Source organism: Labeo rohita, unplaced genomic scaffold, assembly GCF_022985175.1.
Source record: "Labeo rohita strain BAU-BD-2019 unplaced genomic scaffold, IGBB_LRoh.1.0 scaffold_638, whole genome shotgun sequence".
In the NCBI taxonomy this organism is placed as follows: Eukaryota; Metazoa; Chordata; class Actinopteri; order Cypriniformes; family Cyprinidae; genus Labeo; species Labeo rohita.
In genome coordinates this window covers 3,858-26,431 of record NW_026129566.1, presented here as the reverse complement: position 1 = coordinate 26,431, position 22,574 = coordinate 3,858, and the positions used below count along the sequence as shown (strand labels likewise).

The window sequence follows — 22,574 nt, the reverse complement described above, 5'->3', positions numbered from 1 at the left end:
TATGTCTCTTCCGTCCGTATCATCTCAGTGAGTTTTTACACATGCGCAGTATGGCGAATTTTAAGTTTTCCTATGTTTCAGTGTGGATGAAAAACTTTTGGAAAACGCTAGTGTGGACAGAGAGGGATTTTACACGAAACTCCGTTTTCAAATCTATCCAGATTAATGTAGACGTAGCCTGACTGACAGCCCTGGAGACTTACATAGAACACAGAAAAGATGGCCTCGATTTTAACATACCAATTCGATGAATGTCTGACGATGAAATGGAAGTGGCTGATCGACAAGTTAGCACAGACTACCGTGGAAAGTGCTCACAATTTACTTATGTAAGTGAACCGGGCACACCTCTATGTTGTAAACTTCAACATTGTATGATGCGTTAATGCAACTTTCACACTGAACATGGAAAGCGGCAAAAGTTCATTTGAACAACTCATTTGAACTTTGAGGGTGGTGTGTGCTCCAGTAGTGTGCTCCGCTGCGTGTGCGCTTTGGTCGAGGCAGAAACAAGCTGTCCTCATGCGGCACAAGCAATTGAAATGAATGGGTTTCATAGCGCAGCGCTTTCTGCATCCGGTGTGAAAGCCGCTTCGTGCTCATCCTTTATCATTATTCCAACTAATGAGACAGACAGACAGTCAAGCTGCATCAATCACAAATTGTCAGACTACAGTGAGTCCACAGCTGAACAACAGAACTACAGAAGCGGGAGTTAGCTGGTTAGCAAGACATGTGCAGGGTTGTTACACAACATAACATACACAACTATGTATTTTAAACGATCGTTAGAAAATACAATCTTTGTAGATTCATCTTTTGGAAGTGAATATAAAACACAGCGTAGGATACAGCGTCTTCTTGACATGATGTAAACCACATGGAAATTGTACTGTGTGGGCGGGCAAGTTGTTTGCGACGTAGTGCGTGGGCGAGCATTATGCAAATGTGTTACTTCATGACGTATGGCCGTAACAGAATAAGTGTCACAAATGTTTATGTTGGAAGTCCTTGAGTTTACGTCAAATAAACATTGTGATCAAAACTAACCACGTCTTTTCCTTTCTCAACTGTGACAGAAGACCAGCCCAAACAAAAGAGGATTTACTTCCACAGATTAGAGTTCATAATGACCGGAATCATTACTAAGCAGCAGTGGGCTGAGGATCGGTTGTGCAATCTACGTCAGGGTGGTCGCCGCCTAGAGAAGTACGTGGCGGAATTCATCAAGCTATCCCATCAGGTGGGCTGGCCCTACGCCTCGTTATGTGCGGTTTTCAGATGGGACTGGATGAGAACACTATTCGCTGCAGTTTTCCCGTGTGTGATTTCTCTTTAACTGAATTAATCAATCTCATTCTATATTTGAACGGCTCTAACTTTGAAGGCGAAGAGGAAAAAAAGAATGAGTGCCAGTCTTATCCTGTCCCTTCTAAATCTCACGTCACCTTGCCAGCTCACCCTATGCCGAGATCCTCCACATGCTGGGCCACTGACCACGGTCACCCCTATCCTTCCAAGATTTTCTGTGGTCACAAATGGGGGCCCAACAGCGCTAACCTGGGGGCAAAGCTGGCGGACCCAGCAATCACTTCCGTCCAATCAGCGCTGAAATGCGCTGCCCATCCCCTGAAACCAGTCTCTCTAACATCAGGCCCACAGGTCATCAAGCACCCTACCACGCTGAACACTGAGCACCCCAGTATGCCGGTCACCAAGCCAGAGTCCCCGGCCAAGATGGCCGTCAAGGTAGAATCTCTGACCGAGATGGTCACCAAGCCAGAGTCCCCGACCATGGTGTCCGCCACGTTCAAATCCCTGACCGAGATGGCCCCCCAGCCAGAGCACCTGGCCAAGATGGCCGCCCAGCCAGAGCACCTGGCCAGGAAGGCTATCTCGCCTGAACCCAGTTCCCTCATCACGGCCAGGAGTGCCGTTCCATGCACTAAAGAATCCAGTTCCCTCGTCACGGCCAGGAGTGCCGTTCCATGCTCTAACGAATCCAGTTCCCTCGTCACGGCCAGGAGTGCCGTTCCATGCTCTAACGAATCCAGTTCCCTCGTCACGGCCAGGAGTGCCGTTCCTGAGTCAAGTCAAATTACAGCTGTATTTCCAGAGTCAAGTCAAGTTTCTGAGTCCAGTCAAGTTGCAGCTGTGTTTCCTGAGTCAGGTCAAGTTACAGCCGTATTTCCCGAGTCAAGCCAAGTTACAGCTGTTGTTCCCAAGTCCAGTCAAGCTTCAAGTCAAGTTACAGCTGTGTTTCCTGTGTCAAGTCAAGTCACGGCTATATCTCCTGAGTCAAGTAAAGTCACAGCTGTCACTCCAGTGTCAAGTCAGAGCTGTCGTTCCTGAGTCAAGCAAATTCACAGCTGTCATTCCTGAGTCAAGCAAGGTCAAGGCTGTCATTCCTGAACCGAGTCAAGTCAAATCACCGCCGGTCTTCACGAGTCAAGTCAAGTCACCGCCGGTCTTCACGAGTCAAGTCAAGTCACCGCTGGTCTACACAAACCTAGTCAAGTCACCGCTGGTCTTCACGAGCCAGGTCAAGTCACTGCTGAACGCCATGAGTCAAGTCAGACCACTGCTGATCTCCATGAGCCAAGTCAAGCCTCAGCTGGTCTCCACAAGCCAAGTCAAGTCTCAGTTGATCTTCACGAGCCAAATCAAGTCACTGTTGAGCTCCATGAACCAAGTCAAGTCACAGCTGACCTCCACGAACCAAGTCAAGTCACAGCTGACCTCCACGAACCAAGTCAAGTCACAGCTGACCTCCACGAACCAAGTCAAGCCACAGCCGATCTTCATGTTCCAGAGTCAAGTCAAGATACGGCTGTTGTTCCAGAGTCAAGTCATGAGCACCCTCCGATATCCACTCCTCAAGAGCGCCCTCCGGTGTTCGCTCCTCAAGAGCATCCTCCAGAGCCCACTCCTCCTGAGCGCCCTCCAGAGGCCGCTGTTCCTGACCGCCTGTCAGAGCCTGCGCCTCCAGAGTACTCGCCAGTGCCTACACCTCCGGAGCCCGCTCCTCCTGAACACCTTCCAGTGTCCTATCCTCCAGGACGCCCTCCTGAAAGCACAGCACCACGCTGGCTCCCTGAAAAGCCAGCGCTACCCTGGCTCCCTGAAAGGCCAACGTCACCCTGGCTCCTTGTAAGACCAGTGCCATCCTTCCTCTACGATTGGGCTCCTTTAGGCGCGAGGTCGTGCCTTCCGGGAGGGGGAGGTAATGTCACAAATTCGCCAACCTCCATCACACTGTCACTCGGTCAGGTTTCTCTACGAACTACATTTCCCAGAATCCCTCCAGGCTCACACCGGTCTCACCAGCCACAGTCACTTGTTCCCAGTCACCAGCCTTCTAATTGGACTCACCTGTTACCACTTACCTGCACCAGATATAAGCACCTGCACTCCACTCAGTCAGCGGCTGGTCTCGAGGTCTCAACGTTGGGATTACCTACCTGTCTCTACTTACCTTCCTGGATGGATCGATGCAAGGATTTTTGGAAACGAACTTAAAAGGATTATTTGAGAGATAAGACTTTGAACCTTATACTGCTTTATGCTTCCACCTTATGGATATTCATCACCCTTCGTTTGTTTATGTTGGAAGTCCTTGAGTTTACGTCAAATAAACATTGTGATCAAAACTAACCACGTCTTTGCCTTTCTCAACTGTGACAATAAGATTCGAATTCCTGACGACTCGTTCAGGCGATTGTGAGCCGGCTCTTTTTTTTGATAGACAATAACTTTATTTATCGTGAACTGTCGGCTTCACAACTTTGTAGATAGTTTATGTTCACATACAGCTACATGACACACTGCATAAAAAATCATATTTGAAAAGGCATAATAGGAGCACTTTAAAGACTATGCCTGGATCAGATTTAGATTGGTATTTTAAACATAGGTGGAGTTGATCGCTTTAATCAACTGTGTATGATGGTAATTACTTGAGTATTTAATATTGTTATTCGGTTTGGTCCAAGCACATTAGAGTGCATGATAGAAAAGAAACACACACAAGATTTGAAACAAAAAATAAAAAATAAAATAAAACTAGCATTAAAAATAAGTTTGTTTGTTTTTGTCTCCTGCAGAGTTTCCAGTCTTTCTCTGTCCCTCCTGAATCTACAGACAAACCCATCATCATCAGTTCTCACTTCTCTTTCAATGATGTGGGAAAATCAGTCTCTAAACTGAAAGAAAAACTGGAGGATTTCTGCAAAGAAGAGATTGAACAGATATCTGGCAGAGGTAATGTGTCATATCACATAGAAGAAACTATTAAAAACAATATGGAAGAGATTCATGTTTCCCATGAGAATCACATTAATTATGTGTCTGTATGTTCACAGTAATATACAGTGAAATTATTCCCCTCAAAGAACCGAAGACCAGGCCAGAGTTTCTGCAGTGTAAGACACTATGAAACATACACTAACATGACTTCATGATTTTCATTAAAAAACTGTCACACCTGAGTTCAGAGTGTTGTTTAAAACACTGTATACATATCAAAACTAAAGATGTATGTAATTAACAAAAAGTCCTGGAATTAACAATTTTACATTTGAAAAAATACAGTACTGTGCAAAAATCTTAGGCCACTAGTATTTTCATCAGCTAAAAAATGGTTTAAAGTCAGTCTTTTGCTGTAGTGTGTCAGTAGGAAATATCAGATTACATTTCCAAACATTCATTTTGCCATTAATCGTAATAATCCAGTGAGATTTTTGTTTGCACAGGGAGTCTGACGACAGCGAGTGCTCCACACTGATCTAATCTCATCATCATTCAGTCTGTCTGGAATGACATGAAGAAACAGAACAAACTTAGACAGACTAAATCCAGAACAACTGTGACAAAGTCTCCAGGATGCTTCAAGAAACCTACCTGCAAAGCTGCAGCACTGTTAAAAGTTTTAGGCACTTGTGTAATGTTGTAAAATGAGGATGCTGTCATTAGATTTTCTTTATCAATTACCTTCTATTAACTAAATGAAATCAACATTTGGTGCGACCATTATTTGCGTTTACAGCAGCTTTTGCCCTAGGTGCACTTGCACAAAATTTTTCAGGTAGCTTTGCAGGTAGGTCTCTTGAAGCATCTTGGAGATGTTGAAACAGTTCTTCTGGATTTACTCTGTTTCAGTTTGTTCTGTGTCTTCATGTCATTCCAGAGATAGACTGGATGATGGTGAGATCAGATCTCTGTGTGGAGCACTGTGGCTGTTGTCAGACTCCTTGTGCAAACTAAAATCTCACTAGATTATTACAATTAATGGCAAACAGAATGTTTGGAAATGTAAACTGATATTTCCTACTGACACGCTACAGCAAAAGATAGAAATAACTTACTTTAAAACATTTTTTAGCTGGTGAAAATACTAGTGGCCTAAAACTTTTGCACAGTACTGTATGTTTGTGTAAACTACATGAAATTAGTCTTATTTATTTTATCTTCATTAGATTGCAGGTTTCTGACTCTGGATCCAAACACAGTGTATAAACACATCCATCTGTCTGAGGGAAACAGAGCAGCTACTAACACTGGCACAGCCCAGCCGTATCCTGATCATCCACACAGATTTGATCATTATTATCAGGTGTTGTGTAGAGAGAGTGTGTGTGGACGCTGTTACTGGGAAATGGAGTGGAGTGGATATGTGCGTATATCAGCGTCATATAAGAGCATCAGCAGGAAGGGACAAGGTCATGAGTGTTTATTTGGATCTAATGATCGGTCCTGGTGTTTGTACTGCACGCCTAACAGTTACATATTCACACACAAAAACATCGAGACTGTTCTCCCTGTAAAGCCTATCCGCTGTTGTAGAATAGGAGTGTATGTGGATGAGAGAGCAGGAACTCTGTCCTTCTACAGCGTCTCTGACACAGTGAGCCTCATCCACACAGTCCAGACCACATTCACTCAGATGCTCTATCCTGGGTTTAATGTTTTTACTGGATCATCAGTGAAACTGTGTGACCTAACTGCAGCAAAATGACACAGTTTGCAACTTGACTTCTGAACATCTGACTAGAGACTTAACTTAGATTTGAAGAGAGACTCATGAAAACAAATGTAATTTTGTGTCACAATCCTAGTCTTGTGTTCTCTGAGGTCCACTTGTTATAATGATTTTACATCAAAAACATCTAGTATTGGGTTCGGGTCCACCTAAGTCAAGTCCGAGTCGAGTGCGAGTTTTTAACCAGTCGAGTCCGAGATGAGTCAGAGTCCAAAATGGGCCGAGTCGGACTCAAGTCCGAGTCCCAAAGGGCCGAGCCTGAGTCGTGTCCGAGTCCAAGTAAACACTACTGTTCGTCAGTATCTTAACATTGTTTTAACCCAGGGGTGCCCAAACTCGTTCCTGGAGGTCTGGTGTAGTACAGAGTTTAACTCCAGCCCCAATTAAACACCTGAACCAGCTAATCAAGCTCTTACTAGGCATACTAGAAACCCCCTGGCAGGGTTGTGGCTAGAAGGATACAGCTCCGACCGGAAACTAACAATGAAATGAATTGTTCTACCTATTGGATTGTGTTTGTTAACGTCTACACATACCCCAACCCTAAACTTAGCCCTTGCTTTAATACAAAAACAGTTTTATTGTTGTACAGTATGACAAAAATAATGTTAGATTGATGTGCGCATGTGAGCTGTATTCCTTCTAGCCTTAACCCCCTGGGCAGGTGTGTTGAGGCAAACTGGAGCTAAACCAAGAACTAGGGCCGAATTTGGACACCCCTGTTTTTAACCTTTACAACTAGAAAAACGCAATGTCAATTAAAATGCAAGAAAAGCAAACCTCTAGTGGATCTTGCCTTTTTGATTTTTGATTTCACAACATCTCATAATTAGTGTCCATACTCTGCTTAGCAAACTTAAAGTCATGTAACAGAAGTTATAGCTGACTTATGTATTGTAACATATTTCAGAGTGAAACAGGTTTTAGAATGTGAAAAAATTATAGGGCGGGACTTGACTTTATTCATTGATATAGTAAATGTATAAATTCAAGGGTATCTTCAAGGGGTAAATGAGTAGGTATCTTGGTGAATGGGAACAGAAAATGCACCTCTTTTATTTCTGATTTTGGCTGTGCGTGTTTTGGGTTTTTTTTTTTCTTGGATGAAAATGAGGCTGTGAGGGATAAACCTAGTCTTTACAATGGTACACACTGTATATAAAGCCCTACATATACTTCCCGTAAGTGGTTTTGGGCCTGTAAGATGTGAAATTATTTCCTCATGAATTTAAAGTCCAGGAACTCTGACAAAAACAGATGCCATGCAACAAAACAATACAACTAATCTGGAGAAGAGATCTTCAAAGAGAGCAAACAACCCCACCCCTATTGCTCACTTACAACCCCTTCCTCCCTCTCCTCTCCCCTCCCTGCATCTCACTCCTTTCCCCCAAAAGATTCCACTGAAAGTCACTAAGAATGTCCATATACTACATGTGTTACATCTTGTGAATATGTTGAATTTTCCCTTTCATGTTCGGTATCGTTCTAAAGGTCTCCATGCGATTGGTAGAATGGTCTCAATTTCACAGCAGTCACTTATATTATGAGGATAACTGAACACTGTTGTAGAATTGTGTTTTGCTGCTGAGGGGTGTGTTTTCCCCTTAGGGTCGGGTGAGAATCTCCAGCCAGGTGTGACCCTGGGTCATGAGATCTCCTGGCAAACCAAAAGGTCTTTATATTTTTACAACTGATTGGAAGATTTGTTTGTTTTGGTCTGGGTATATAAGCGAAGTGACAAAACACTACTTTGGGATTCTGTATTCAGAAGAAACCCCACACTGTGTGTGAGAGTCTCTGGAGCTTTGCCTCCAAATCTCTCACATGCTGCTGTGTGTCTCTCTGCGGTCAGGTATGCATCTCCCACTCTTAGATTTATCTTTGAGTAATTGATGTTATGTGTTTATTTGAATTGGAACTGAATTTAATTCTGAATTGGATTCTCATTGTTAAACTATGTAACTGGCGTGATACATTTTTACCTGACAAATAAAACATTATATGTGATTCATTTTAGACTCTTCTGAAATCATTATTTCCAGTAGATTGTGAAGAGGCTGGTGCTACCGCAAATTACGACCAGGATAGAGCAAACTGCAGGCTCAGGATTGAATGGAGCAGTAGGCACATCATCTGAGACCTCCTGATTTCTGTCTATCGCTGATGTTAGCAAGTTGTACGGGAAGAGACTAAAGTAAACTACACTTTTTTGTGAAGGCAAGCAGTAGGCGGCTGTCAAAAAGGGTATTAGTCACCTACAGACCTCTGACTCAGCATCAGACTGGCGTTTTTGTGATCGTTAGATCGGCGTAATCGGCCGGCGCCAGACTCTGAGCGGCATCGGGTCCCCAATGAACGAATAATTGAAAGTATAGCGAGTCTGAAATGATCAGATATTTAAATTAATACATAACTGATATTTGTGATCAGCCTAAATTAAACACCTAAATTCTAACGATCATATAAAATTGGAGTCAGATTAAACATGGAGCTAGATTAAAATTGAAACTAAATCCTGATAAATTAAGCGAACTTTGCAGAAGCGCTGTGAAAAGACTAAACATGCATTAAACCGTCAACCAGGCCACTGGACTCCGCGTTTGGGCTGGTGGATGGAACCTTACAGGCCTATTAAAACTATTGCTGCAAAGATGTTAGAAAAATTATTTTTCTTTGAAGCTAGAAACTGCCACCATGTTTAATAGTAATAACAATTTTAATACAGCAAAAACTAATGTAAGTAAAACATTTTCAAGCTTACTGAAGGCAAGTAAACACTCTAAGTAGGCCTATTAGTTACAAACAAAAGGATAAATAAATATATTAATCAAAAATACAAATGAAATCATATTTTAGAATTTTATTTATTTTTTAGGTAGGTCTATCTAAAAGCTATTACAGAAACAGACTACAGACATTTCTTTAAGTAATAAATGTTAAAATAAAACACTGCAAAATCTTCTCTGTATACATTAAATATGACTCTTACTAAAGTTAATAAGTGATTCAGTCAAGTAAAATGAGTGATTTTCTCTTTTTCATTTGTTGTTTGATTAATATTTATGATGCGGTCGGCGGCTTTAAGATCTGACGCACAGATCAAATATTTTGACGCATCAGTGTTTCTCCCAACTGTTCAGGTTTACTTAAGACAAAATCGACTTCATTTACATGAATAGTCTCCAATACGAGCACGTGTGTAGCAATAACAGAACCTATTAAAAGTGAAAGAGAACTCGGCATTCGCGCACTGACTGAGAGGCGCGTTCTGTGAGCGCGCTTTGAGTGTGTGCGCACATAAACCTGTCGGCTTTCAAGTAACTACTGGACAAGACTTAAAAACACATGCAAATACTGAATATTACTTCCGGGATAATGAGTCAGTGACATTTCCGTCAACTGTCTCTGGACTCAGATGGACTCGGCATATTTTCTGAGTCAAGTCCGAGTAAAAATGCATCTGAGTCCGTGAGAAGTCCGAGTTGCCTAAAAATTGTACTCGAGACCAGACTCGAGTCCAAGTGCGAGTCCGAGTACCCCAACTCTAAAAACATCACAATTTAAAGTAATAAGCTATTTTCAGTCCTGCTGTTAAACCCCCTCAGCAGAAAACTCTGACGTAACTTCGGTTCCTTGAGATAAGGGAAGGAGCGTTGTGTAGCTGATGCTGTGGTAATTGTAAACGCATCCGTGGTAAAATGGAGTAACCCTGCAAACATGTCCTTGCGGGGCCCATGCTGGCTGTTTGCGGGCACAGTGGTCTAGGGCCAGACCACATCAAACCTAAACAGGTCCGGTACAGGCTTGCCCAGGCGATGGCAATAGCTTTGGTCTCACCGTAGGCTCTCTGTGAGCAGACCACACTATAGCAGACTGTCCACATTCATTTAAACAATGGCCCAGTGTTGGCCAGCCCGTTCAGACCCAGAACAACCTTTGTATCCTTCGGGCCCAAGCAGGTTTTGTGTAGGCGGCCCTGTAATGCAACTAAAAGATTATGAGAAACACTGACTGGCCATTCTTTATCCACTCAATTGAACTGGAATGGCTCAAACCAAAAGACAGCTTTTCAGAACCTGTTGTTTCATATAGGCCAGAGATCCTCAAATGTGGCTCACAAGATCCATTTTCCAGCAGAGTTTATTCTGCCTTCACACCATGTCGTAATTACTGTGATTCCAAGATGACGACGCAGAGTTCAGGAGCACGTGAGGGATTTGGTGTTGATAGTGTTGCCACAGAAACACATAATCCAGATAGAAGAGATAGAAAATAGAAGAGCAGAATGTCACGTGTTGTCATCTCAAAATTACGACATGGTGTGAATGCAGCATAAATTCTAACCTTAATCAAACACACCTGAGCATGTGTTACCCGTCTCAGACCGAAGAGACCCGAAGGGTAAATAGAACACACACAGTGCAATGTCTGTAGAAAAGTAAGAGACACATGAATTATAATACAATAATCGACAATATAGGAAAATGACAAATGATAGGCTAAAAACAGGAAGTCGCCAAATATATTTTCAATAGCCTAGTAGTTACCATACACTTACCTTTTTTGTGTTTTTAATGCATGCATACACCTTAAAGCACATCATTAAAGGTATTATGGATAAGACACAGGCTGTATCTATTTCAATTGTGAGAAGAGCCTTAAAGTTTAAAATATCTTTAGAAATATTACACATTTATATATAACAGAACAGAAATAATAGACATACTAAGCGAATGAAACAAAGAAATCTAATGTTTAACGCCAAAAAGAAAATAACTTGACTGTGAGGTGTGGATCACATGGCACCAAAAAAAAAAAAGTTTATTCAGGACGCAATGAATCACATTTTAGATATTCAGTTTATTGACAAACTGCCTTGAACAGTAACTCATGTAGGTTATTCAGCAAATTTCTTTTGAAAACAAATTATGTTGCATCCAAATAAATAAATAAAAATAAATAAATAAATAAATAAATAAATGATCAACTGCGTATGGAAATCACTGAAAAGAAAAAACTAATATGATTTCGATTTTAGACCCAATATAATGCTTAAAAAATATATAAGGATAACCTAAAATTTATTAAACATTTGTGAAGTGTGAAGTTAATCGAACACAGATTTTTAGACAGGAAAACCAGCAAATTCACCTTCTCTGAAAAGGGGTGAAATTCTCTTCTCCGTCAGTTACATCCTCCAAAAGATCGGCCGTAACCTCAGCCGCTGCCCGATCCGCCTCGCTTGTGGTTTTTTTAGGGGGCTGTGAGGTTAAGTTTAGTAGTGGGCGTTCGACTTTTGTCACCCGGCGTATTGCTGGAGCTGCTCCAGAATCCTTTCAGCGTGTGGGACAATCCTACAACTAATACATAAATAATATGAATAACTTCACTTTTTTTTCTATTTAGCTTTTCTTTTAAGATGATTTACAATTTGTGTTCTGTCATTCTAATCTGTAGCCATTGACAGTGTGGTTGTAAATTTTTGTGAAAATGTTTACATCAGACTTTTATATTAAAGATTTATCAATATGGGTGTTGGAATAAAATGTCAAAATGTTTACAATTGGATATTAACCGTTACGAGAGAGGGATGTTAAGCCTAAATGTAGGTGTGGCAGGGCGAGGTAACGATATTATTGAATATCACAATATTTTTAAAGGTGATTATCGATAAATTATTTTTGCCGTATCGCCCAGCCCTAACATGAATATGCTGTGAGCTCTGGCGATGTTTAATGAACTCTGTTTTCTTTCTCATTTGTTTCATCATAAAACAGAAACATGAATTGTACATTCACTTTCAAGAAAAAGAAACTCAAATTAAAATAAACTCAATGTAAACTTCATGTATTTGAAAGTGCATGTATTTCTGTAATCCAATGGCATGTGTATGTGAACAATACATTACATCAGGTATTCTACATACTGTATAACTGTAATCACATTACATTCACAAATGTTTCCCTTTCTTTACTCACATATTCATTTTACGTAATTGTAAACCAAACATGAAATCCACTGTTATCTTCTCTTTTTTTCTTGTTTTGTTTTGTTTCTGTATTTACACATTACACATTTATGATTTCGACCCTCTACACATCCTAATCATTATCTTCAGGATCATTAGAAAATTGCAGGTGGGCGAGTTTGATTTAAGTTGGAACTAAACTCTGCAGGAAAGTGGATCTCATGTGCCATATTTGAGGCGTAACAGACCAGTGTTAATTCTGACAGGCATTTTTGATTTAGTCTTAGTCTTTATCTTGAGACGAAAATGCCTGATAGTCTTAGGCTACGTCTACATTAATCCAGATACATTTGAAAACAAGTTTCCGTTTTAAAACGCTCTCCGTCCACACCTGCATTTTCAAGCGTTTTCCAAATGTTTCTCATCCACACTGAAACGTAGGAAAACGTTAAATTCACCATATTATTCATATAAATTAGATCATATTATTTACGGAAATATCTCCACATTCACTGACGCATCCATGTCGCGCGCACTTGTGTTTGATCTAAAAATCAGCTGCAGGAGTCAGAGTACAATTTCTGTCATCTTTTTAGGACTGTAATATGAAGAGTTTACAGATAAATCTTTATCAGCAGTGTGAAAGTGAATAGCACATAACAGCCACAATTACCGGTATAACATGGATGCGTCACATGACTAAACGTGTCACCGTCAGTGTGGACGGAAGGCCAAAACGGAGAGAAAAAGATGCGTTTTCAAACGAAAATGTGTTAGTGTGGACATGGCCTTAGCAATGTTGGGGAGTAACTAATTGCATGTAATGGAATTATGTAATTTAATTACGAAATAAATGTAATTGTAATTAATTACAGTTACTGAGAAAAACGTGTAATTAAATTACAGTTACTTTTAAAAAATGCCAGTGATTACAAAGGGGGTTACATCTGAATTTTTTCACACACCCACCCCCACTTACAGATTTAATTGACTTTCCTTCATAAATTGCATTGACTGCTCTAAAATGAGACACCAATGTTTCAGGAGTTTAGGACACAGAACAGGACACATGCTTATTCAATAACTGTTTTATTTCCTATTTGGGTTTTTGCATAAACTTTATTTTTTAAGATTGTTTGTTCCAAGGCATTGTTAGATGCTAGTGTTTTCTGTCATAACTATGCAAACATTGGATTTCAAACCCAGTATCATAGCTATTAAACTATTTCTTGTTATGATCTTATTTGTTATGATTATGATGACTGTTATATAGCACAACTGTGCTCACGGTGACCCGAGTTCGATTCCCGTCTCGAGGTCCTTTGCCGATCCCGCTCCCCTCTCTCCTCCCAGCTCTGTCCTGTCATCTCTCTACTGTCCTATCACAATAAAAGACATAAAAAGTCCAAAAAAAAAGTAAAAAAAAAAAAAAAAAAAAAAAAAGTCTGAATTTGTGGTGGCTGTGCTTTAAATGAAATTATTACACAGCTCAGGCTCATTCGGGGCAACTTAAGTTATAATTTTTCTTGGTGGAAGCTTTGCGTTTGGTTAGCTAATAGAATATTAAAGCTTAATTCAATATTATGTGGACAATTTCTTAACTTCTTAATTCTGTCATCCTGGTATCGTGGACGTGACTCTCCGCAATTTCTGATGAAATCGGTTGGGTGTTTGAACGCCTACTGGATCCTTGGACTAAAATTTACAGGGGTTCACCCAGTTTAAGAAATTTCTGATCATAAATATCTAATTATTTTCCTTTTAATGTATTGTTTTCATTATAATGGACTGATTCAAATTAGTAATCAATAATAATTATTATTTTAATACTCGGCGTGCCTCCCTTGACATGCTCTCGCGTATGAACAGCAGCAAATGTGGTGCTGGCGCGGACGGAGCGCATCCCTGATCAAACATCAAACATATTTTAAAGGAAGCTGGCGCCACGGTCCTTACCATCTTTACTGGGTTTATTGAGCGAATATTTGCCTTTATTCACATACGACTGAATTGGAAATGGTGGCCTGTCACGATTTTGGCTAATGCAGGACACTACTGAATGATGCGCATCAGAGGGAATTTAGAGTATACGCAAGCCGACTGATAAAGAAATGGGTATACGCAGGTTTACGCAGGTACACCACTGTATATTACCCTACTCAACAGCATTAACACAGGCGTAACTCCCTTCAAACGTTACCTGGAATGTCACCTTTTCTGTCGAACAGGAGAACAGACACACATACAAAGTATTTAAAACAGGTTCATATTTTAGAAAATGTAGCGAATATTTGCGTCATTATTGATTTATCTCATCCACCCGCGACCCACCCGTAAATAATCAGAATGCATTTTTTTATTACCCGACCCGCGGATATAAACCGCCATCCGCGCATCACTAATACAAACGCAGCTGCTGCCTTTTTTTCCCACTGTAATGGATTATAAGATACCTAACAAACTAGTGCTACTACTTAATTAATTATGTGGTGAAATGTTGTGTAAGAAGACTGGTATGACTGCACTGTGTCCCTAAAATGTCTAGTTTGAACTTGCTAGCAACTGATTTCTTTGTGGAAGCTTTGCGTTCAAATATTTCAGCTCAGATCAGTGTTTCGTGTCTAATAATTTTGACAAGAAACATCTAAATAACCTATCAAACAGCTGTGTAATAAGTGAGATAATGTACATTCAGCCAGTTGTTATCGCAAAATAAAGATGTATAGTATCCCTTACTTATTATAATCTTAATTCAAGTGATGAAGGATTTTGAAGGTCTGACAGTAATCAGTGTTGAGTGCTACTGTAAGGTTCACTCTGCCTGGTTTAAATGTTTCAAAATAATTAACAGTTGAAAATATTAGAAATTTAGAAATGTAATCAAAACGTAATTAAAAGTAATGTTACATTACTTTTATGAAGTAATTGAAAAGTTACACTACTTATTACATTTTAAATCAAGTAACTTGTAATCTGTAACCTATTACATTTCCAAAGTAACCTTCCCAACACTGGGCCTTAGTCACATTTGAGTCTTTCATAGTTTTAGTCGATGAAAAGTCATTGCAGTTTTGTCAACTTTAGTCATTGCTTTTAGTCAAACTGCAGTTACCAACATTTGTTTTGGTAGCTATTTTATAGTCTTCAAAAAGAATAGTTATTAAATCTTCTCTAATTAGACCAAATCAGTTAAGCCTATGAGAAATTTGATTGAATTTGGAAAAACTGGAATAAATGATGACAATTTAAATTTTTGGGTAGAGATACAAATTAAACTCATTTTTCAGATATAGTAGGTTTACTTAACATGTATACATTTATTTTACATTTTCTGTTGGTTAACATTAACGACACAAATAGGTATGCAATTAGGAATGCTGGCCCTTTAAGACGGAAAGCATACATGTAATACTGACAGTGACACACATCTGACAGTTTTCACCCACCTGTTTACGTTCACTTAAGCCATAACTGACTGTATTTACGTGAGATACTCAACACGATAGACATTTTGACTAATGTGTGTGTATTTGAGCACTGAGAACTGATTGCGCGCTGTCTGAGAACTGAAGAAACGGAGTGTGTCTATCAGCGTGATTCTGCCTATCCCGCCTTCGCTAACTTTAAGTTAAATGCAATCAAGCAATCAAGTCTCATGTCAATCAAGTATTGTGGGAGTGTCCTCTGTCATGTGACGCCACAACGACAGGCATCTGAGAACGGCTCGATTTGAAAAAGGGGATATTATTTTTACAGATTAATTAAAAACCACTGCATGGATTTTTGTCATTATAGGGTAGATTTGTACATACACTGACAACACACATTAATGTTCAAACAACATGAAAAAGTGAACTTAGCATCCGATGACCTCTTTAAGAAAATCATTTTGATTAACCCAGAATAAGATGAAGAATGAAAGAAAGTCACTGTGATGCCTGTGAAATGTGAAGCGCCCCCTGCTGGAGACAGATGCATGTGTTCAGTGGTTTCTCACACAGAGAGCAGGTTTGAACAGCAGAGGGCATGAGAGGATCACAACCAGAGTGAAGGAAACACATCAGGATGAATGAATGAGGCCTGCTGATCATGTGACCCACAGACCCCCCTCTCTTTATGAAGGGATCATGTTATTAATTTAGTTCTTAACTCTGAGACAGAAATGTTTGTTAGTGTTTTAAAAACAGTCATTTTACAAATTCTGTAAAATATATATGTTTCTTTTCTGTTTCACCTAATAATATAACAGAACGGGCTGCTTGTGAACTGTACACACACCACTTGGATTTTATCTGCAGGGTCTGTAGTGCAAAGAGCCATTATTTCATCCTCCGCATGGACACGGTGACGGCTGATATCCAGAGACCACATCCCTGGACACTCCTGTATGCTGATGATGTCGCTCCAGCAGATTCAGAGCGAGAGAATCTTGAGGATCAAGTGCAGAAATTGCATGACCATAAGTGAAAACGGGCTCAAAATAAATACTGCAAAGTTGATTCAAGAGTACCTTGAATATGGCCCTCAAACCGATGGCATTATACTTATAAGTGGGCAAGAATTGAAGAAGACTGCCCATTTTAAATACCTCAGGTCCTTGTTCACCTCAAACAGAGACACCACCCTTCATATAAGAGAAAAAATGAATACAGCATGGATGAAGTGGAGACATGTCCTATGCGATAAGAAAATCCCAGAAAACTTCAAGGCAAAGGTCTATAAAACTGCTGTAGCGTCTAGTTGGTCTTTATGGAGCCGAATGTTGGCACATGACTAAGAAACATGGACTCATGCTGTGTGAAGAGCGTTTACACTGCCATTTTGTAAACCATTCATTCACAGAACGGACATGTTTGCATGAGGAAATCTTTTTTCTTTTATACATTTATACCTTTTATACATTCAAGTGTTTGTGTATGCGTGTGCCTGTAAAAATTGTTTACTTATTTTGATATTGTCATTAGATTCAGGAACAGGAACAGCAGGACGACACACACCAAACTTACAACAAGGTCTGACAAACACTGAACTGAATACAACTTATAAAGGGGTGCAAACGATACATGGACAGGTGTGGGTAGTTAACCAATAAAGACTTAACAAGAAACGGAACAGGAAAACCATACAAGGACACAAGGGAGAAACCAACATAACAGTCCAACGGGGGTGTGACAAGGGCAAAACCAACACAGAACAGTTCAAGGGGTCTGACACTACTCCCCCCTCCCAGAAGGCGCGACCTTGCGCCGTAAGGAAAAACAAAACAAAAGAGTGGACGTGGGCAGGCAACAAAAAGTTCAATGTAGGAGGAGCCTTAGGCGGAGGACGGACTCCCGGGAGGAGGACAACAAACCGAGTCCAGGGTGGTGACGACGGAGGATTGAGCCAAGGAGGAGACAGAAGTGTCCAGGGTGGGTCTGAGGGGGGGAGGAGGAGCCAGGTGAGACCCAGATCGCAGCCACAAAGATCACCTAAGTCAGGGCTACACTTTCTGTGCCAAGATACAGCTGTCCCCCACGAGTCAAGCCAAGTCCCAGCTGTGCCCCACGAGTCAAGCCAAGTCCCAGCTGTGCCCCACGAGTCAAGCCAAGTCACAGTTGTGCCCCACGAGTCAAGCCAAGTCACAGCTGTTCCCCATGAGTCAAGTCATGTCACAGCTGTTGTTCCTGAGTCAAGTCATGTTACAGCTGTTGTTCCTGAGTCAAGTCACGTTACAGCTTTTGTTCCTGAATCAAGTCAAGTTACAGCTGGGTTGTCTATGTCGAGCCAAGCCACAGTTGATCTTCATGAGCCAAGCCAAGTTACAGCAGATCTTCATGAGCCAAGCCAAGTTACAGCAGATCTTCATGAGCCAAGTCAAGTTGCTGCTGTTATTCATGAGCCAAGTCAAGTCACAGCTGACCTTCACGAGCCAAGTCAAATCACAGCTGGACTGCACAAGCCAAGTCAAAACACAGCTGGTCTTCATGAGCCAGGTCAAATCATAGCTGTTCTTCATGAGTCGAGTCAAGTCACGGCAGACCTCCCTGAGTCAAGTCAAGTCACGGCTGTCCTATCTGAACCTCACCAGGTCCCCTCTGACCTTCTTAAGTCACATCACATCTCAGGTACCAACAAAAGCCTCATCACGTCTCAGCTGAGCCCCTAGAGCCTCATCACGTGTCAGCTGACCCCGCAGAGCCCACGCTCCCAAGCCATGCAGAGCTCACGCTCCCAAGCCACAAGTCCACAGCATCCACACCCTCAAGGCCAACAGACATCCCACTATCTACTGTGCTGCCGGTAATGGCCGTTGCCATTTTCAGTGTGTGGGCTGCACACTGTACTCTAGAGGCCTCATCTGTCCACGAGTCTGCTCCAGAGGCCTCGTCTGTCCACGAGTCTGCTCCAGAGGCCTCGCCTGACTGCGAGTCTGCCCCAGAGGCCTCATCTGACCACAAGTCTGCTCCTGAGGCTTCATCTGTCCACGAGTTCGCGCCCATACCTCCTGAGGTGTCAGCTCACGCTGTAGAACCTCCTAAGGAGGTGGCGTCCATTTATGAACTCACTGCCACGTCTGCCCAAGAATCTGCGCCCATGCCTCCAGAGGTGGCAGCATATGCTGTAGATCCTCCCATGGGGGCGGTGTCCTCCCATAAACTCTCTGCCTGTCATGTCACAGCCACGAAGTCAAGTCAAGTCACCTTTATTTATATACCGCCTTTAACAATACAGCATTGTGACAAGGCGGCTGTACAGTATTAAATAGGAAACAGTACATCAACAATGCCAAAGGCAACATTAAACACTCACTTTATAGGTAAAGGTAGTTAATCAAAAACAATTAAATAAAATGCAATATTGTGTTAAGAGAAAGTGTCCCCAACTAAGCAAGCCAGAGGCGACAGCGGCAAGGAACCAAAACTCCATCGGTGACAAATGGAGAAAAAACCTTGGGAGAAACCAGGCTCAGTCGGGGGGCCAGTTCTCCTCTGGCCAAAAGTTCCCGTGGTCTTGTGCCGACAGCCGTCTAGGTGATGTGGTCTTCACTGTGGATTCGTCTCTGGGGCTCATCTAGTTGATGTGGACTCCGCTGACATTCAGGGCTGTAGAGGTCGTCTCTAGGTGCTGATCCACCATCTGGGCTGGGTTCGGACTGGATCCGGGGGACTGCAGTGACCATCTGATCTGGATACGGACTGGATCTGGTGGTTAATGTGACCTCGGAATAAGAGTGAAACAGACTAGGATTAGCGTAGATGCCATTCTTCTGACGATGCACTGAGTACATCGGGTGTTATGGGAAGTGTTCCCGGTTCCAGTTGACCTAATTAGTTCAGCCTAACAATCCTTTAACGGATTTGAATTATAAGAATGTGGATTTGTTATGTGTAAGCAAGGTTAAAGAGATGGGTCTTTAATCTAGATTTAAACTGACAGAGTGTGTCTGCGTCCCGAACATTGTAGGGTAGATTGTTCCAAAGTTTGGGCACTAGATAAGAAAATGATCTCCCGTCCGCGGTTGATTTTGATATTCTAGGTATTATCAAATTGCCAGAGTTTTGAGAACGCAGCGGACGTGAGGGACTATAATGTGATATGAGCTCGCTCAGGTACTGGGGAGCTAAACCATTCAGGGCTTTGTAAGTAATTAGCAAGATTTTAAAATCTATACGATGTTTAATAGGGAGCCAGTGCAGTGTAGACAGAACCGGGCTAATATGATCATACTTCTTGGTTCTAGTAAGAACTCTAGCTGCTGCATTTTGGACCAGCTGGAGTTTGTTTATTAAGCGAGCAGAACAACCACCCAATAAAGCATTACAATAATCTAACCGTGAGGTCATAAACGCATGAATTAATGTTTCAGCATTTGACATTGATAGCATAGGTCGTAGTTTAGATATATTTTTGAGATGGAAAAATGCAGTTTTGCAAATACTAGAGATGTGGTTTTCAAAGGAAAGATTACCATCAAATAGCACACCTAGGTTCCTAACTGATGACGAAGAATTGACAGAACAGCCATCAAGTAACAGTGTTGTAGGTTATTACACGCTGAGGTTTTAGGCCCAATAATTAACACCTCTGTTTTTTCAGAATTTAGCAGTAAGAAATTACTTGTCATCCAATTTTTTAACTCAACTACACAATCCATTAGTTTTTCAAATTGGTACGTTTCGCCGGGCCGCGAAGAAATATAGAGCTGGGTATCATCAGCATAGCAGTGAAAGCTAACACCATATTTCCTGATGATATCACCCAAGGGTAACATGTAAAGTGTAAAGAGTAATGGCCCTAGTACTGAGCCTTGTGGTACTCCATACTGCACTTGAGATCGATATGATACCTCATCATTTACTGCCACGAATTGATGGCGGTCAGATAGATACGATTTGAACCATGCCAATGCACTACCACTAATGCCAACATAATTCTCAAGTCTATTCAAGAGAATGTTGTGGTCAACAGTATCAAACGCAGCACTAAGATCCAGTAGCACTAACAGAGAGATACAACCACGATCGGATGACAAGAGTAGATCATTTGTAACTCTAATAAGAGCAGTCTCAGTACTATGGTACGGTCTAAAACCTGACTGAAAATCCTCACAGATATCATTTTTCTGAAGAAAGCAAGATAACTGTGAGGATACAACCTTTTCTAATATCTTCGACAGAAATGGAAGATTCGAGATAGGTCTGTAATTAGTTAATTCGTTGGGGTCAAGTTGTGGTTTTTTAATTAGAGGCTTAATAGCAGCCAGTTTGAAGGTTTTGGGGACATATCCTAATGACAGTGATGTATTAATAATATTTAGCAGAGGATCTATGAGATCTGGAAGCAAGTCTTTTAGTAGCCTAGATGGAATAGGGTCTAGCATACAAGTTGTTGGTTTAGATGATTTAACAAGTTTATACAATTCTTCCTGACCTATAGTAGAGAATGAGTTGAATTGTTCCCCAGGAGATCTATAGCGCACTATCTGATGCGACACTGTAATTGACGGCTGCATAGTGACAATTTTGTCTCTAATTGTATCGATCTTAGAAGTAAAGTAGTTCATGAAGTCATTACTGCTATGCTGATGGTCATAGTCAGTGCCTGTTGGTTCTTTATTTTTTGTTAACTTAGCCACTGTATTGAATAAATACCTAGGGTTATGTTTGTTTTCTTCTAAAAGAGTCGAAAAGTAGTCAGATCTGGCCGATTTTAACGCTTTTCTGTATCATAGGGTACATTCCCGCCAAGCAGTACGAAAAACCTCTAATTTTGTTTTCCTCCAGCTGCGCTCCATTTTCCGGGCTGCTCTCTTTAGGGCGCGAGTGTGCTCGTTATACCACGGGGTTGGACTATTTTCCTTAATCTTCCTTAGGTGCAGAGGAGCGACCGTATCTAGAGTCCTGGAAAAGAGAGAGTCAATAGTTTCTGTTACATCATCAAGTTTTTCTGAGCTATTGGACATGCTGAGGAATTCAGATAAGTCAGGAAGATTACTTAGAAAGCAATCTTTTGTAGTAGAAGTGATGGTTCTACCATACTTATAATAAGGAGTTGAATTTACAGTTTTAGTCATCTGGAGAATACACGAGACTAGATAATGATCAGAGATATCATCACTTTGCTGCAGAATCTCAACGGCATTGACATCAATTCCATGTGACAGTATTAAGTCTAGAGTATGATTTCGACAATGAGTGGGACCTGACACGTGTTGTCTAACTCCAATAGAATTTAGAATGTCTGTAAATGCAGCTGCCAGTGCATCATTTTCAATATCAACATGGATGTTAAAGTCACCTACTATTAAGACCTTATCTGTAGCTAACACCAGCTCAGATATAAAATCAGCAAATTCTTTAAGAAAATCTGTATGGTGCCCTGGTGGCCTGTATACAGTAGCAAGTACAAACGTCATAGGGGATTTAGCATTAACACTTGTTTCTCTGGATAATGTTATATGAAGCACCATTACTTCAAACGAGTTATACTTGAAATCCGTTCTCTGTGAAACACTAAAAATATTGCTATAAATTGTAGAAACACCTCCCCCTTTACCTTTTAGACGTGGCTCATGTTTATAACAGTAATCATGAGGAGTAGACTCATTTAAGATAATGTAATCATCTGATTTTAGCCAGGTTTCTGTCAAACATAGCACATCTAGGTTATGATCAATGATCATAATCATTTACAAAAAGCGCTTTTGTAGAGAGGGACCTGATATTCAAAAGGCCAAGTTTTATCATTTGTTTCTCTGTATTATGTAAATTTTTTATTTGTTGAACGTTGATTAGATTGTTACTCTTAAATTGGTTTGGATGTCTTTTGTATTTTCTAGCTCGGGGAACAGACACAGTCTCTATAGCATGATATCTAGGTGTAAGGGTCTCTATGTGCTGAGAATTAAAAGATTTTGGTGACGTGAGGCGGCTAGCAGACGGTCGGATTAGCCAGTCTGTCTGCTTCCTGACCTGGGCCCCAGTTAGTCAAGTGCAAACTCTAAGACTATATGCCATATTACTAGAGAGAAGAGCAGCACCACCCCTGGAGGGATGAAGACCATCTCTTTTCAACAGGTCAGGT

At 41.1% G+C, this 22,574-nt stretch overlaps 1 protein-coding gene across 7 annotated transcripts in view; it reads left to right on the top strand.

The window, feature by feature from the left end:
• Positions 1-7,993, top strand: part of LOC127161398 (tripartite motif-containing protein 16-like protein) — an 18,384-nt gene extending 10,391 nt beyond the window's left edge. Inside the window, exons 4-6 of one of the 7 annotated variants that reach the window (XM_051104166.1) lie at positions 4,104-4,260; positions 4,362-4,421; positions 5,475-7,993. In XM_051104166.1, coding sequence (XP_050960123.1) covers positions 4,104-4,260; positions 4,362-4,421; positions 5,475-6,013 — 756 coding nt within the window. In that variant the 3' untranslated portion in view covers positions 6,014-7,993. The remainder of the gene's footprint in view (positions 1-4,103; positions 4,261-4,361; positions 4,422-5,474) is intronic. The other 6 variants (XM_051104164.1, XM_051104163.1, XM_051104170.1 and 3 more) reach the window with 6 other exon arrangements.
• The last annotated feature ends 14,581 nt before the right edge of the window (positions 7,994-22,574 follow it).